General features: G+C 38.8%; 1 protein-coding gene across 1 annotated transcript in view; it reads right to left on the reverse strand.

Annotated features, from left to right (window-relative positions):
• C7 (complement C7) overlaps nt 1-17838 on the reverse strand; it is a 59067-nt gene that overhangs the window by 17252 nt on the left and 23977 nt on the right. The window contains exons 8-10 of the mRNA XM_070934562.1: nt 15522-15765; nt 7393-7506; nt 6864-7030 (exon numbers count right to left, since the gene is read on the reverse strand). Of these exons, the coding sequence (XP_070790663.1) occupies nt 6864-7030; nt 7393-7506; nt 15522-15765 (525 nt within the window). The remainder of the gene's footprint in view (nt 1-6863; nt 7031-7392; nt 7507-15521; nt 15766-17838) is intronic.

The raw sequence follows: 17838 nt of genomic DNA on the forward strand, positions 1-17838 counted from the left end.
AGCAGAAGAGAAGAGAAAGAACTGGAGAAGACAACAAAAGACAAAAACCTACAAATAGAAATAGAACAACTGTGGCAAAGGCAAGCAACGGTGGTACCAATACTAATAGGTGCCTTGGGTGCAATCCCAAAACAACTGGACTACCACTTGAACACCCTTGGCATTGACAAATTCGCCATCAGTCAATTGCAGGAGGTGGATTTACTGTGAACAGCTTCCAACCTGCGACGATATTTCTAACACCATCAAACATCCAGATCTGCTTATCCCAGGTCTTCGGTAAGGATTCAATAGGTAGACAAAAATGCTAAACCCAGTCTGAACAACTGGCTGCCTGTGTGATTATCAATAATAATAATTTTATTATTAAATTCATGAAATTAATATGCTGCCAGACTCCCATCAATTTCCTGTCTCTTTCTTTTTTCTTTTTTTTGTTTCTATTGTATAATTTTGGTATCTTAGAATAGAATAGAATAACAGAGTTGGAAGGGACCTTGGAGGTCTTCTAGTCCAACCCCCTGCTCAGGCAGGAAAACCTACACCACTTCAGACAAATGGTTATCCAACATCTTCTTAAAAACTTCCAGTGTTGGAGCATTCACAACTTCTGGAGGCAAGTTGTTCCACTGATTCATTGTTCTAACTGCCAGAAAATTTCTCCTTAGTTCTAAGTTGCTTCTCTCCTCGATTAGTTTTCACCCATTGCTTCTTGTTCTACCCTTAGGTGCTTTGAAGAATAATTTGACTCCCTCTTTTTTGTGGCAACCCCTGAGATATTGGAACACTGCTATCATGTCTCCTCTAGTCCTTCTCTTCATCAAACTAGACATACCCAGTTCCTGCAACCATTCTTCATATGTTTTAGCCTCCAGTCCCCTAATAACCTTTGTTGCTCTTTTCTGCACTCTTTCTAGAGTCTATCCCACTGTTTATGCAGCCCAGAACTGTGTTGGCTTTTTTGGCAGCTGCTGCACACTACTGGCTCATATTTAAATGATTGTCCACTAGGACTCCAAGATCCCTCTCACAGTTACTACTATTGAGCAAGGTACCACATATATGGTATCTATGCATTTTGTTTTTCTTCCCTAAATGTAGAACCTTGCTTTTTTCACTGTTGAATTTCATTTTGTTAGATAGCGCCCAATGTTCAAGTCTGTCAAGATTCTTCTGTATCTTGAGCCTATCTTGAAAAATTGTTAAATGGACAGAGTCACAGACAGACAGGCAGACAGACAGACAGACAGACAGACAGATATTGCCATATACACACTTAATTTATGCAGTTACCTCATTGTAAATTGATTTCCTACCCCAAAACTTTAAACAGTAACTGTGACTTTAACAGCAGCCCAAGTCTAAGGTGACCAGACGTCCCGCTTTTGGCGGGACAGTCCCGCTTTTGAGCAATTTGTCCCGCGTCCCGCGGCGTTTTAAAAAAGTCCCGATTTTTCATTCTGCCTCCTGAATCCCCGCTGATGGCTAGAGGGGAAAAAAACTCTTTAAACTCTTGCCGCGGGGCTTCAAAGGGCCGACCTACAGCTGATCAGTGTTAAAAAAAAAAATGAATAGACCCATGCCTGCAAAAATAGAAAAACAGCCCCTGTTAACAGCTTCCGCTAGGTTAATTAGCTGCGAAAAGCTGCAAAAAGTTCCTGGAGCAGATTTCCCCCCCCCCTAGCTATACTGAAAACAAAACCGAAAGGAAACTAAACCTGCAACGTGACAAAATGAGGCAGAGACAGATTTCTTTCTTTTTCTTTTTCCTCACCAAAAAAGGTAGGTACAAAACTGCAAACAATGGGAAATTTTGGATTTTAAAACACAAAAGAAAAAAAGCTCTATTTAACTAGGGAATTGTAATAATTGAGATACTATTAATAATTGTATATTGTGTTGAAAGCAGAAATGGTTAAGTTGTGGTTTGGAGGAATATATGGGGGAAATTATTTGGTTTATTATTATTGGTAAATATAATTAATTGATTTGTAAGAAATTGGATTGCATGGAAATAATTGGAATATTCATGTTCATATTGATTAATATACAAAAAAATATAGTTATATAACTAATTGATTTATATTAAAATGTTGAATTTGTATTAAACAACTGTATTACATAATTACATAATTAACCAATGTGAGGATGGATATAAAAATAGATGACAATGGGAAGGGGAATAGAATAGAAGAATAGAAGGGAAAAATTGAATTTGATTAAGATTAGAGATGAGGATGAAGGGTAATATTGTTTTTTTAAAAAAATAGATGAGGAATAAATATGGCAAAAAGGAAATATAGAAATTGTAAATTGTAAATTGTAAATTTAATTGAAATGACTAAACACTGTTTAAATTTGTGAACCAGCCAAATATTCTGTTCAAAGAAAATACATTGCATGTTTGTATGTGTGTTTCTAAATTCTAATTATTGCTATTTATTCATATTTGTTCTCTTTTATTCTTTAAAGTTTAACAATTCATTCTTAATCTTAATATCTTTATATTTGCTTGGGGTTGGCTTTCTTCCCTTTCATCTTTTTTATTGTACAGCAATCTTTCTCCTCAAACCTACCACCACTCTCTTTTCTTTCCTTCTTACTTTCTCTTCCCCCCACCCTCTTTTTCTCCTCCCTACTTCCTCTTCCTTTCTCCTTCTCCTCCTCTCTTCCTCCCTCTCTTACCCTCACTCCTACTCTAATTTCCATTCCTTCATCCCTCTCTATTGCTGTATCCTTTAATGCATATGGACTACTCAGAGGGCTGAAAAAGTTATTTTTGACTGGTCCTCACACTTTTGACCAGTCCTCGAACTTATGACTGTCCTCACATTTTACATTTTTGCCCTATCTTGTCATCATGGTGAGGAGAAGCAGTTGTGAAATGAGTGACATGGTTGTTAAGAATGCTGCACGGGCATAAATGTGAGGATGGTCATAAGTGTGAGGACCAGTCAAAAGTGCGAGGACCTGTCAGAAATGACTTTTTTCAGCCCTCTGGTTAGTCCTTTTGTGCATATGGACTACTCAGAGGGCTGAAAAAGTTATTTTTGACTGGTCCTCACACTTTTGACCAGTCCTCGAACTTACGACTGTCCTCACATTTTACATTTTTGCCCTATCTTATCATCATGGTGAAGAGAAGCAGTTGTGAAATGAGTGACATGGTTGTTAAGAATGCTGCATGGGCATAAATATGAGGATGGTCATAAGTGTGAGGACCAGTCAAAAGTGCGAGGACCTGTCAGAAATGACTTTTTTCAGCCCTCTGGTTAGTCCTTTTGTGCATATGGACTACTCAGAGGGCTGAAAAAGTTATTTTTGACTGGCCCTCACACTTTTGACCAGTCCTCGAACTTACGACTGTCCTCACATTTTACATTTTTGCCCTATTTTATCATCATGGTGAAGAGAAGCAGTTGTGAAATGAGTGACATGGTTGTTAAGAATGCTGCATGGGCATAAATATGAGGATGGTCATAAGTGTGAGGACCAGTCAAAAGTGCGAGGACCTGTCAGAAATGACTTTTTTCAGCCCTCTGGTTAGTCCTTTTGTGCATATGGACTACTCAGAGGGCTGAAAAAGTTATTTTTGACTGGTCCTCACACTTTTGACCAGTCCTCGAACTTACGACTGTCCTCACATTTTACGTTTTTGCCCTATCTTGTCACCATGGTGAAGAGAAGCAGTTGTGAAATGAGTGACATGGTTGTTAAGAATACTGCACGGGCATAAATGTGAGGATGGTCATAAGTGTGAGGACCAGTCAAAAGTGTGAGGACCTGTCAGAAATGACTTTTCAGCCCTCTGAGTAGTCCCTATACACATAGCCATGGCCACCCGGTCACATGACCAGCTAGCCACGCCCACCCAGTCACATGGCCTCCAAGCCACACCCACACAACAAGTCACGCCCACAATGGTGTCCTTCTTACCAATGTTAAAATCTGTTCACCTTACCCTATACGCATAGCCATGGCCACCCGGTCACATGACCAGCTAGCCACGCCCACCCAGTCACATGACCAGCTAGCCACGCCCACCCGGTCACATGACCAGCTAGCCATGCCCACAAAATAAGCCACGCCCACAATGTCCCTCTTTACCAATGTTAAAATCTGGTCACCTTACCCAAGTCCCTTCTATGGTTCCTTTAGAAGTACTTTAAATACATAGTAAAATTTAAAATTAGATTTCTATTATATAAATGTACCCATTTTTTCAGTGCAGGGCTTAAGGGTACATTTCAAAAAACAAAAACTCACACCAATAATATCAAATGTGAAAAAGAGAGAGTAGAAAAATAAAAGCCACAGTTAAAGTAATTCTGATGCAAATCAAACCTTTTAAGAATTGAAATTACATTTGCCTTCCAAAATACCATCTGTTTAACATTTCTGAATAATGAAAAGCAGAACTGCTTTGCATAATATAACATAAAATAAAGTAAAACAACATTCAGACAAATGCTTCAGGGGGGGAAAAAACAGCAGCATTTTGACATCAAAAATATAATCTGTAAGAAGGGGATGGAGGGAAGAGGAGGGAAGGGTTACAGTTATTTAGAGATTTATAATTAATCAGTAATCCATGAAACTGCTTGCTGTAACTGACCTGCATTTAAAACAGGCCTCCTAGCTATGCTCCATACAAATCTATGTACGTTTTTGCATAGTGAATATCTGACGTTGTATAATTTCTCCTGGCCCAGTAGCTAAAAACAACATTTAGACTAATTAAAACATTTGAACTAATTTGCTGACGAATGCAAAATGGTCACAAGCGTCTTGCTTTCATTTGGTTATTCTTCTATTTAGCAGAGTTAATGGCAAGCTGCTTTTATTGTTAACAGCAATTTTAAGGAACCAAAACAAATACAGGAAAGCAAGGCAAACATTTTATCTTTGTTTGAAATAGGAAAAGATGAAATTAACTTAGAGCAGTGGATAGCTCCAAAACAGAATCCTGGGCGATATATAAGAGGTGGTCATAGCTACCATATGTAAAAAGATGATGTGGGTCAGGAATTTACAACCTGAGGCTTCAGAGTAGTGTGTTCCAGCCTTGGCAACTTTAAGGTGCATAGACTTCAACTCCCAGAAGTCCCAGCAGTATAAAGTTGCCAAGGTTGACAAACACTGCTTTAGAACATCAGCAATTCCCATAGAAAGCAATCACATACCCCCATATGATTATTTCTTTTCTTTTTTTTAAATGTTAAAATCTTGTGTAAGATTGTATGCAACTAAGGCCTGAGATCCTGAAATCTAACAATAGCTGATAATCTTGCAAGATTCAAATAATCTTCTATATAAATAAAAATGTAAATGTTCGTTTGTTCAAAATTTTAAATCTCCGAAAGTTCTTCATCGATTGCTTTGAAATTTTGACACAACATTGCATTCAAATACGCGCGTGTTTTTATATACCTATATTATATAGATGTCACACCTGTGACAGGTAAAAACATGCTTTTTTGAAAAACAGCACCATCTGTTGGACGTAAAAGCAACACACGCTATATGCAGAGCGTGTGTTTAATGTCGTAGCACCACAATGGCAGGCGCGAGCCAGGTCTTTTCCCCTCAGCGCCGCCGCCACCAAACCCAAAACAAAATAGCGGGAAATGTCAACCGCTGCGAAGCCTGGCCGGAGCCCTCCGCCACTCCCACAACGCGCAGCTCTCCCAGTACAAGCACCAAATAGGTAAAAGTCCAAGAAAGCAATTGATTAAGCGACATTAAAATCCAAAAAGAAACGTAGAGAAAGGCAACTCAGATCTGAATCCAATCGACCGAGTGAAAAGACTGGTGGGACGGAGGCAAAGTAGGCGTGACCTGAGCTACAGAGGGAAATTATTGGCACTTGGTCAAAAAATATTGTATACCCACAAGACTGAGCCACATCAACACGTGGCCGGGTACAGCTAGTCTTTTATAAAACTCTTGAGAGAAGGATGCCTGCCCTTCAAGATGGCACTTCATACCAACTCCCAATACACCTGGTGTAGGTTTATGAGCATTACTCAACCTCAGGAGTTAAAGTCCATACCTCTTAAAGTTGCTGAGGTTCAGAAATATTGTGAAATATAGAGGTAACATATTGTGGCTGCAAAACCTAAATCACCATTAGATTGTAGCAGATAGATACAAAATCTTCTAGTTTTCTGCTGCCATCTTGCAGTGATCAGGATGGTCACTGAAAGTTGAGTCAATATGATAGGCCAATATGGTAGGCCTAATGGAAGGAATGAAAACATTAAGCAAGTTCCATGGTCCCTTATATATTTAGCAATCATGTGAACAAAAATATGCATATAGATATATATAGTGGGATCACACATTGGGATAAGTCTTAATGTGGCTTATTTGGAATTGGCCTACAATCAGTGGTGGATTTCAAAATTTTTTACTACTGGTTCTGTGGGTGTGGCTTGGTGGGCATGACATGGCTTGGTGGGTGTGGCTTGGTGGGCATGGCAGGGGAAGGATACTGTAAAATCTCCATTCCCACCCCACTCTAGGGGAAGGATACTGTAAAGACTCCATTCCCTCCCCAATCCAGGGGAAGGTTACTGCAAAATCCCCATTTCCTCCCGATCAGCTGGGACTTGGGAGGCAGAGTATAGATGGGGGCAGGGCCAGTCAGAATTTTTACTACTGGTTCTCCGAACTACTCAAAATTTCCGCTACTGGTTCTCCAGAACTGGTCAGAACCTGCTGAAACCCACCTCTGCCTACAATATATGCCGATATGGAATAACCAGAAACAAGATCTCATAAATCATCTTTATGTTCGAAAATGCTCGGCTTTGGATTATTGCAAAAGATTGTGCCTAATCTAAAAGCAATCAAAGTCTTACCTTTTTTTTAATAACACTGGGATAAAGAGACACTGTATGAGCCCAGCTGGAATATCGTTGGGTATTTGCAACTGGATTGTTAACGTCTATGAAACTTAAACCAGCCACAGTTCTAGGATCCCCTCCTTCTACATATGGGTCAGCTCTAATCTGATCGTTGCGGACTCCTGGAAGGACAGACAGAACATTTTAAAATTGAAGAACTTATATTGTCCAACAATAAACCCAATCAAAAGATTTATGAGCCTGGTCAATAAACATGGTAAATCATAAGTGCTCTTAAGAAGTTTATATTTAATAAAAATGCGGAGTTTAAAAGAATTGCATCCTTATTTTAAACACAGCATTTCTATCTCAAAAGAAATGCACAAGTGAGCCGAAATGTCCTTTTCCAATAATATATGAGTTTAGTATTTCTAGAATCATCCTATTATTCAAAGTCCCTTAACAAAATATTCAGTCCATCAACATGGAATGCTGACAGTGAACATTCTCATATCTTCCTGGGAATATACCTGCAGTGCCTTACCTGAAGATTGCTTCACCAGTTCATTGAGAGCTTCACATTCCACTTTCTTCTTCTTTGCAATGATTATATTGTACCCAGAAGTAGTGCATTTATGCATATCCGTTAGACTGTACCCTAATGAAACAGACAAGCATCAGAAAGGTTTCATTGCATGAAAGTGGATTAGTGCATTCGTCTTTCAGGTTGATCCATAGCTCTTGCAGTTATAGGCCCCAAGATAACCCTGCTATTTAAACAGAGCAAATATATTTATTGGTTCTACTTTTATCACAAGCACCCATTTTAAATATTTATCTTGATAACAAATAGAATTTATGTAATTCATCAATTCATAAAGCAATCCATGGATGGAAAAGGAAATCTAATAAACCAAATAGTGCTATGATTTTTAGTAAGGACTAAAATGGTTTTAAGAACTACCTTAATATTCATAATGCATAATACTGGAGATCACTCCAGAAATAGCCCTGCCTTCACAACCATATAACGTACTGGAGATTCATATTATATTATTTATAGCTGAAACAGATGGTCTTATGAAGACAAGGTTTAACAATTTGGAATTTCAATTTTAAACAAGTTAAGACCAGGGGTGAAATGCTCCCGGTTCGGACCAGATCGCCTGATCCGGTAGCAATGGTGGCAGGTGGTTCGGAGAACCAGTAGCAAAAATCCCTGCCCCCCCCCATGCCCAGCTGAGCTGCACGATCATCAGAGGCTTTTTTAAAAAAAACTTTTAAAAGCATTTTTTTCTGCAACCTCTTCGGCCGAAGAAGTTGTAGGAAAAAAAATGCCTTTAAAAGCCTCTGGCGATCCCAGCTGAGTTGCCTGATTGTCAGAGGCTTTTAAAAGCATTTTTTTCTGCAACCTCTTTGGCGGAAGAGGTTGTAGAAAAAATTGCTTTTAAAAGTAAAAAAAAAAAAGTTGGCCACACCCACCCAGTCACATTACCACCACCACCACCAAGCCACACCCATAGAACCGGTAGTAACGAATTTTAGATTTCACCCCTGGTTAAGACACATGATTCAGGGCCAAACTGGATAATAAATTGTTAATTTCTGTAATCCGTTCACAGAGATATACTTTAAAAATGATTATTTTTCTCTTTTTGCAAATAGCAGAAACAATGGATCTAATATTTGGCAGAATTTAGGCACAGTGTTAAAACACAATTGTGCATTTTTTTGGATTTGATTCTCAGAAGTGTTTTAAAGCACAATGGGGCATGAATGTAGCAACCTCGTGACAAATCTTTAAAGCAACCATAACTTTTCCAGGAAGCTGCAGGAAGCAGTTGTAGAAACTTAAGAAAAGACCCAACCTTTTTAAAGACTTGCAGGCAGAAGCCACATTCACAGCCCCCTATGCTCCAAAGCAACTTTTAAAATAAAAACTGAAATGCGGTACAGCTCTAATGCGCTGGTCAGATTATTATTTGTTGCAATATTTTCAGGATCAGACTCAATAAATTTAGCAAGAGTTAAAGATTTAAATATATCTTCTTTTATTTACATTAGGCATTCTATATTCACTGAATATTCACAGATAGAAGCAAGAAGTGGGTGCATACAGCTCCTTATATATACAATGGGTGGAGCTAGATATGGGAGTGGTGAATTATGAATACATTAAGAAGTGAAGAATAAGTTAACCCCTGATACCCCGTTCATATACTATTTACACATTAGAGAATAAGGCATTTACATCTGACAAATCCCCCTCTAAATGCCGATTCGTTATGCAACACCAATTACATTCAGATTCAGGACAGTACAAAACATATAACTTGGAAGTTAAATATTTATGCTGTTTAGAAGGTAAAGGTTTTGTCAATATGTCAGCTAATTGTTCTGAAGTTTCACAATGTACTGCTTTTATAAATCCATCCTGAGATAATTGTCTCACATGTTTAAATTTTATATCTATGTGTCTGGACCTTTGTCCAATGGCGTCAGATCTAGATATTTCAATAGCTGCCTTATTGTCTTCATGCATAACAAAAGGCAAAGCAGGTTTTTTCCAGACATCTGAAATCAAATCATTAAACCATACAAGGTTATTTGCAGCTTTAGATAAACAAACATATTCCGCTTCTGTCGTTGAAGTGGCCACTAATTCTTGTTTACCAGTGTACCAGTAAACTGGACAGTCATTTAAGAGAAATATATAACCAGATGTACTCTTTCTACATGAGGTGTCTCCAGCCCAGTCCGCATCTGCGTAACATGTGAGCTTTGGTTCTTTACTATCTTTGGGTTCCAACATTAAACAAAAGTCTAATGTATTTTTCAGATATCTTAATATTCTTTTAACAGCTTCCCAGTGGTACATTGTTGGCTTGCTGACATGTCTGGATAATAAATTGAGAGGTAAAGCGATATCTGGTCTTGTCCAGTTAGATATATAAAGAAGTGAACCTATGACTGATCTATAAAATGTATTATCTTTGAATTCAGGGGATGATTCATCAGCATTTCTTAGAAAATCAGTTTGCATAGGAGTATCACAAGGTTTGGCATCACTCAGATTGCATTTGTTCAAGAGGTCTATGATCTTATCTCTCTGAGTAAGTTTGAATCCTCTTTTAGTCTTATTAATTTGAACACCAAGATATTTGTTTACTTTGCCTAAAGATTTCAATGAGAAATGTTCACTTAGCTTAGTCACAAAAGCTTCTCTTCTCTCTTTATGTTTTCCTATGTATAAAATGTCATCCACATAGATCAATACAAATTCTATGTAATCATCATCCTTTTTAACAAAGAAACAGTTATCAGCAGTGGTGGCATTAAAGTCCATGGTTTTGAGTACTTTTACTAAACAATCATACCATCGTTTACCAGATTGTTTTAACCCGTATAAACTCTTGTTTAACAACCAAGTCTCATTCTTGTTTGTGTATTGACTGTGAGGTGCTCTTACATATATTTCCTTATCTAATTTTGCATGTAGATACGCAGTCTGTATGTCATATTGGAATACATCTAGATTAAGTGCTGATGCTACCACTAGAGCTGTTTTGACACTTTCAGTTCTTACTGTGGGGGAATACGTGTCAGTATAGTCTTCCGGATATTTCTGTGCATAACCTTGTGCAACTAGTCTAGCTTTGTATAGGGTATTGCCTCCCTCTAAGTTCTTAATTTTATATATCCACCTGGTACCAATAATTGTTTTATCTTTTGGTGCAACTGCAGGTGTAAATACATTTAATCCTTGTAAGCTTTCCATCTCTTTTTTCATTGCTAATTCCCATTTTTCCTTTTCTTTATGAGGGAGCTTTAACACTTCCTCATATGTGTTAGGTGTCGTTGGCTCACCATCCATATGCATTATATAATCCTTGTATTTGCTAGGCATCTGATTTCTGGTGTTTCTAATTATTTTTTCAGTTTTACTATTGTTATCATGCAAATATCTTGCTTCCTTTTTTGTTAGTGTGTCTGTCTTTATTTTGTGTTGGCTATTTATCCATGTTTTGGTTTTGTTTTTATATTTGTTGATATCTTGCTTTTCTATAGTCCCTTTCTCTTGAGATTTTGTATCTTTGTCTTTACTTGGGAATATTTCATTAAGATGTATTTTAGACCAGTTGGCCTGTTCATGGAATACAGCTGTTCTGGAGACTATAAATTTGTTATTATTATCAATGAATCTGTACCCTTTAGTGCCTGTCTCATATCCCATAAATCTGAGTCTCCTGGACACGTTCTCTCCCTTTCTTCTTAATTGCCTAGGTATGTGTACGTCTGCAGTGACTCCGAATATGTGCATGTGTGCCAATTTTGGTTTCCTATTATACATCACTTCATATGGTGTCTTATTTACAATGCTGGACCAGGTTCTATTCTGTGTGTAATTGGAATAATGTAGGGCTTCTGACCAGAATTGTTTGCTTAAGCCAGCATCTTCCAATGTGCATCTAATCATGGTTTGTAATGTTGAGTTCTTTCTCTCTGCAATCCCGTTCTGGAACGCAGAAAAAGGGCTAGACGTGTAATGTAACATTCCTCTGTCCTTTAACCATTGGGAGAATTCCTTGGACATGAATTCACATCCCCTATCTGTCATGATTTGTTTTATTTTGATATTGTGTTGTGTTTCTATGCGTTTATAAAATTCTTTAAATTTTTGAAAGGTTTCATCTTTGTGTTTTAATGTATAAACAAATCCATAGCGGCTATAATCGTCTACTATGGTCAAGAAGTAACGTTTTCTATAAGTGATTGATGGAGTTAGTGGACCAACTAAGTCCATGTGTACCAAATCAAAAATTTTGTTGGTTGATCTAGTAGATTTTCTTGGCCTGGGGCTAGTTTTTAGTTTTGTGGATTTACATACTGAGCATTCCAAATAGTTTTCACAATTTTTTATTTTAACACCTTCTGCGTGTTCAGTCATTTTTTGTACTACAGGAAAACTGGCATGTCCTAACTTCCTATGTAAGATGTGAGCACACTCATCATGAATTGGCTTACCTATTTTTGGTTTTTTTTCATTGTGTGCATCTTTGTGATCATGAGATATTTTACATTCATCATTGTCACTGTTGCTAATGTTTCCATCATCTACTTCAATACAATCTTCCATATTTGAGTCAATGTTATGCAACCATTTTTCTTTTGTTATCAGATAAGGTAGGCCTCCTTTAATCATCACAGTGCCTATATCTATTTTATTTTTCTCCAGAGTCGCCTTTCCTTTAGAAAAAACAATGTTAATATCAGAATCTCTACTTAGTTTTATGGCACTTAGTATGTTATGAGGTATTTCAGGTATTAGCAATACCCCCTCTATTTTTCCTAGACCAGGTAAGGTTACATTCCCTCTACCTAATACTTGAACCTTTTCTTGGTTAGCTACCTTTATTACAAATTTATCTTCTACAAATGAAGACAATATATTTTTGTTATTAGTGGTGTGATTAGTTGCTCCAGAATCAATGAGCCAATTATTGTTCTCGTTCTGCTGTATGTTAATGTTGTCTTGTTTATTTAGTCCATTCAGTGAACCAGATTTTCTATCCTTTGAATTATCTCTGCCCCCTCTATTCTCTTTGTAATTTGGTGTGCTTCTATATCTATGTCTATCCATGGAAGACTGTCTATAATTGTATTTGTTTCTATATTCAGACCTATGTCTTTCTTTTGAAGTTTTGGGGCAATCTCTTCTATTGTGTTCCCTGGATCCACAGTTATGACATTTAAATGTTTCATTATATTTTTCTTGGAAAGCTACTTTCCTATATGGTTTGTGTTCTATGTGTTTGTTAGAACGATCCCTTCTTGAATTGTCTTCTGCTATTAATTTATTGGATAGACTTTCTATGGATAAGTATCCTAGATTGATTGTGTCTAAATGTGACATATAATTGTCCCATGATGGATCAAGTGAGTTGATAATAACACTTTTCATTGTTTGGTCTGAAATCACCTCCCCTCTTAAATGCAGTTCAGCTCTTATTTTGTTTAAAGATATTAAGTGCTCACTTATGGAAACCCCTGGTTTTATCCTAGATGAAAAGAAATCTTTAGACATCCTTGTGGTGGTAGCTACACTGTCACTGTGAAATAAATTGAACATGCATTGAATAATTTCTGAAACAGTCAAATTTTGCTTAATGCTGTGATACATTGCAGGAGATACACTAGATATTAATAAGAAAAATGCTCTATGATGTAAACAGTCTATTTTTAGAGTCCAAGGTCTTTTTGGGGGACTAGTGATAAAAAACAGTAAGTTTTCCTTCATAAAGACAACCTGGAGCTGCTGATACCATTCTTGTAAATTAATGCCATCTATCCTTAGCTTTGGGAAGTCACTGGGTAAATTTCCGACATTATTAGGTCCATTACTTACGACCTGAGGCAGTCCGTGGTCTCGTAAATGTAGAAAGTCACAAAACGGCGTGGGGATGCTCGCAACGAGCCTGCATGGTCTTCTCGTCAGTTCATGTCTTCCCGGAGCGTCTGCATAGTCTTGCGCATGCGCGTTGTCCATTTCTTCCCTGGAATCGTCGTGAGAGGTTCTCCTCGTTGCGGCTCGCTCGCTCTGCTCCTCCTCAGACGAATCGGTCTCTGGCTCGATCTTGGGAGTCCTGGCGATGGCGGCTGCTCTTCCTCTTCTTTTGAGTGCGTTGGTGCTTGCTTCGGTCTGTGGCGTGGGATGGTATTGGCAGGGCCCTCTGGGTTCGGGCGTCGGCGCTCTCGTAGTCAGAATGGGAGCGGGCAGGTCTTGAGTCATTGGCTTGCTCGTTCGCTTCTTCGTTAGTTTTTTAGTAATTCTTAGTTTTGGCCCAAATGCAGCAAAAAGCGTTTTCATTGCTGATTTTATTTGATTGTTTGTTGAATCACCTTCATTTTCTGATTCTGATTCTTCTGAGGTGTTTGAATCTTCTTTTTCGTTTTCGTTGTCTGATAATGTTTTTCGCGCCAGAAATTTTGAATTGAGTCTTCTGATTGGCTCTGCTTCGCTCACCCTGGAGGTCTGTTGAAACCAAGATGGCTGCCATTCAAAATTTCGCGCGGGATCACCGTTTTTCTTCTTCACAATAATTTTTTCTGCAGTCATATCACTCACTTTTTTTGGGTCTTTTGATTTTTCATTAGTGATGTGCTTCTCTCTCGCTGCTCCGCTGTTCTTCAGCATGTCTTGGAGTTTCGCGATGAGGCTTTCATCATTCTTCTGACTCTTCAATAGTTTTAATATCTCTGACCTGAGTTCGTTATTCTCTATTTCGATTTCCTCCTGATCATCATTTTCATCTATTATTTCTTCGTCTTCAGTGGTGTATTCTTCGGATTCTCTCGAAATCGCGTTTGTGGATTCGTTGATTATTTCTTGTTCTGTTTCCATTTCTTTGCTATATGCCCTGGTGTTGGGCCTATCTTTCTTAGACATTTTTAAGTATTTATTGAGTCAATTAACCATCCTCTGCTACCAGCTTGTTGCAATATTTTCAGGATCAGACTCAATAAATTTAGCAAGAGTTAAAGATTTAAATATATCTTCTTTTATTTACATTAGGCATTCTATATTCACTGAATATTCACAGATAGAAGCAAGAAGTGGGTGCATACAGCTCCTTATATATACAATGGGTGGAGCTAGATATGGGAGTGGTGAATTATGAATACATTAAGAAGTGAAGAATAAGTTAACCCCTGATACCCCGTTCATATACTATTTACACATTAGAGAATAAGGCATTTACATCTGACATTATTGTTGCCCCTCTTATGTCTTTTCGTAACTTTTTTTCTGTAACAAGGCACTTGCTTACTTCCAAGAAACTGCACTTTGCTATATTGTACCAAAAACAAACATTCAAGCTGTGGCTTTTAGTTGTCGTCATAATTGATCATTTCTCTCTGCCTATTTTGCTCTAACACATTAGCTGCTGTTAAAACATGGAATATTGATAGTGGCACAGAGCTGTGCAGTAGAACATAAAGAGAGTTTTAAAATTATACTAATACGTGTAAGAACCAGGAGTGGGCTGCTGGGGGTTCGGAGGAATTCAGGAGAACCTCTATCTAAGATTCTGTACAGTTTGGAGAACTCCCAATTTCTACCCCTGGCTGGCCCCGCTCACTCCACCCCGTCCCTCCCAGGAGTCCCCACACGACCCGTTTTGGATGCAGGTAAGGGCAGGGCGTGCATGGAGGCTTGGGAAGGGCAAAAAAATGGGCCTACCGGAAGTTCAGGAAGGCCAGAAATAGGCCAGTTTCTGGCCTCCGGAGCCTGGGAAGGCCGTTTTCACCCTCCCAGAGGCTCGAGGAAACCCTCTGGAGCCTGGGTAGGGCGAAAACGCTCCCCCCCCACTGTGGTGCAGGAGGCCAACTAGGCCACGCCCACCATGGTCACGCCCAGCCAGCAACCGGGCAGATAACCCCTTGCTAAAATTTTTGAAGCCCACCCCTGGTAACAACCTATGAAAGCTCTTCCCACCCCAATAAAATAGTGAATTCCAGGATCTAGAATGATCATGTTTTTCATCTGATTGACTTGTAAAAGAAGCCTGAACCAAACAAAGTAAGAATCCAGAACCACATTCAAAAACAGAAGACATTTCACTCATATTCATCACATTCTTGGTGTTGGCAAATGAGTACATTAAACATTACCTCTTGAGTTAGCTCTATTTTTAGAGACATGAAAAATGGCTTTGTAATATCCTCCCAAAGATCCAGAATGCAGGAAATGTGTTCCATAAAGTTCAATGAGTCGATGATATGCATTATATTCATAGAAGGAGGGCAGTCTAGAAAGCTCTTGCCAAAAGGGCTCCGCAAGGTTTAAAAATGTGGGTTGATTATTGAGGAACTGTGCAACTTCCACTGAATTTTCAATCACCATAAGATAGTTACTCTGGAAAGATAAGAGATAAATCAGACAGCTCCTTTCACAAGCATAAAAAGAGGCTGGATATGTGAGTTGGTATCCATTGCAATTCAGTGGTGGGATTCAGCCGGTTCTCTTCGAATTGCGCAAACCAGTAGTGGGAACTGCAGGAGGCTCCGCCCACCCACCCAGATATAATGCACGACTACTGCACATGCACCGAAGGACGTGCACATGCGCAGAGGTGGCGCGTGCGCACATATCTGCGAACTGGTAGGGAAGGTAAGTGAATCCCACCTCTGCATTGCATGTACCATACTCAGGTCGTTATTACAACTTCACTCTTCAAAATTCAATTATCGGAATCGCCTACCCAGCAAGTGGTATTCAGAAATATACAAACAGGATCTTGCACATAGAACTTTGAAGTTTACAGGCAAATATCTGCATTTGTCTCAGATTAGTCATATAATACTCACCTCAGCCTATCAGTGTCCCAAAATGGACCACTCCAGTGGTGGGTTCCTCCCGGTTCCACCGAGCTGGTAGCGGTGATGATATGACATCACCAAACCGGTTCTGCCCCCTGCCCCCCGCATTATTCTTACCTTTTATTTGGCCCCACCCCCAATCTATTGCTGTCTCCTTAGACCCAGCTGATCAGCTAGAACTGTTTAAACTCTTGCCGCGGGGCTTCAAAGGGCCGCCCTACAGCTGATCAGTGTTAAAAGGCAGCGTGGTGGTAGACCGGTGCCTCCAAAAACAAATGAGTAGACCGGTGCCTGCAAAAATAAATGGGTAGACCAGTGCCTCCAAAAATAAATGAGTAGACCAGTGCCTCCAAAAATGAATGAGTAGACCGGTACAGCTCTGCAAGCAGTTAAAAGCCTGGTAGACGAGTACCTCTGCTAAATCCTAAAGAATTGTCACATGACCATCAAGCCACGCCCACAAAATAAGCCACACCCACAGAACCGGTAATAAAAAAATTTAGAACCCACCCCTGGACCACTCCTCTCCCCTCCCCTCTCCTTCCCTTCTCATTCCTGGCATCTGGTTTCCTTTCCTTCTACTTGATCTTTCAGTGATTAATACCAAAAGTTCACACTCTTGGTTTGATGTCAGTTGTTGGTATATTATATTTTATTGTTGAAATGATAAGAGTACAGCTTGGGAAATTCTGTTGAGGTTTTATTAAACATACGTAATTGGTATGTTTCTTTTTCAAGCAATCTAATGTTTAGTAAGCTCAAAATTGTAGGTTTTCAGGCAAGGGCACCTGTAGGGAAGATCTTAAAAAGTCAGTATGATGGCTATGATTCCTTAGTTGAAGATTACACTTTTATACTTTAGACATTACACTTTTTTGTAATATGTGCACTGCAGAGTAAAAGGTGGAGCGTGGTTTCATGCTCACACCAGTCGCCTTGATTTTCCTATGGACATCTCTGATTTTGAGGTGTGAAGTTCTTATGTGCCCCTACAACTTTTTATGAGTTGCCTTTCTCAGCAATAAACAGCAATAAACAAACACCACAAATATTGCAGGTAGCTCTCATTTAGCAATTACAATTGGGATCGGCAACTCAGTCATTAAACCAAGCAGTTGCTAAGTGAAACCATGACCCTGCCTACAATCTTACTTCAGCTTTCTTTTGCTTTACAGATCTGTGAAAGTCGTAAATGTGAGCATTGGTCATAAAATTACTCCTTAATCACCATTATAATTGCAAACACGTGTTAAACAAGACAGTAGCTAAATGAGAAAAATCGGTACTTGAAAATTAATAATTGTCTAGCCTAAAGGTAAAGGTAAAGGTTCCACTCGCACATATGTGCTAGTTGTTTTTTAATTAATTAATTAATTAATTAATTAATTAATTAATTCAATTTATATGCCGCCCCTCTCCGAAGACCCAGGGCGGCTCACAATACATTCAAAAAATCACTATAAAAACACTTAAAAATTAAAAACATTAAAGACATTAAAACCCATTCACACCATTCATGGCCGGATGTCGTCAGATCGCAAAGCAAGATCAATGGCCCCAGGCCTGCCGGAAAAGCCAGGTCTTCACCGCTTTTCGGAAGGCCAATAAG

Source organism: Pituophis catenifer, unplaced genomic scaffold, assembly GCF_029215685.1.
Source record: "Pituophis catenifer annectens isolate HBS135680 unplaced genomic scaffold, rPitCat1.0.hap2 SCAF_2, whole genome shotgun sequence".
Classification (NCBI taxonomy): domain Eukaryota; kingdom Metazoa; phylum Chordata; class Lepidosauria; order Squamata; family Colubridae; genus Pituophis; species Pituophis catenifer.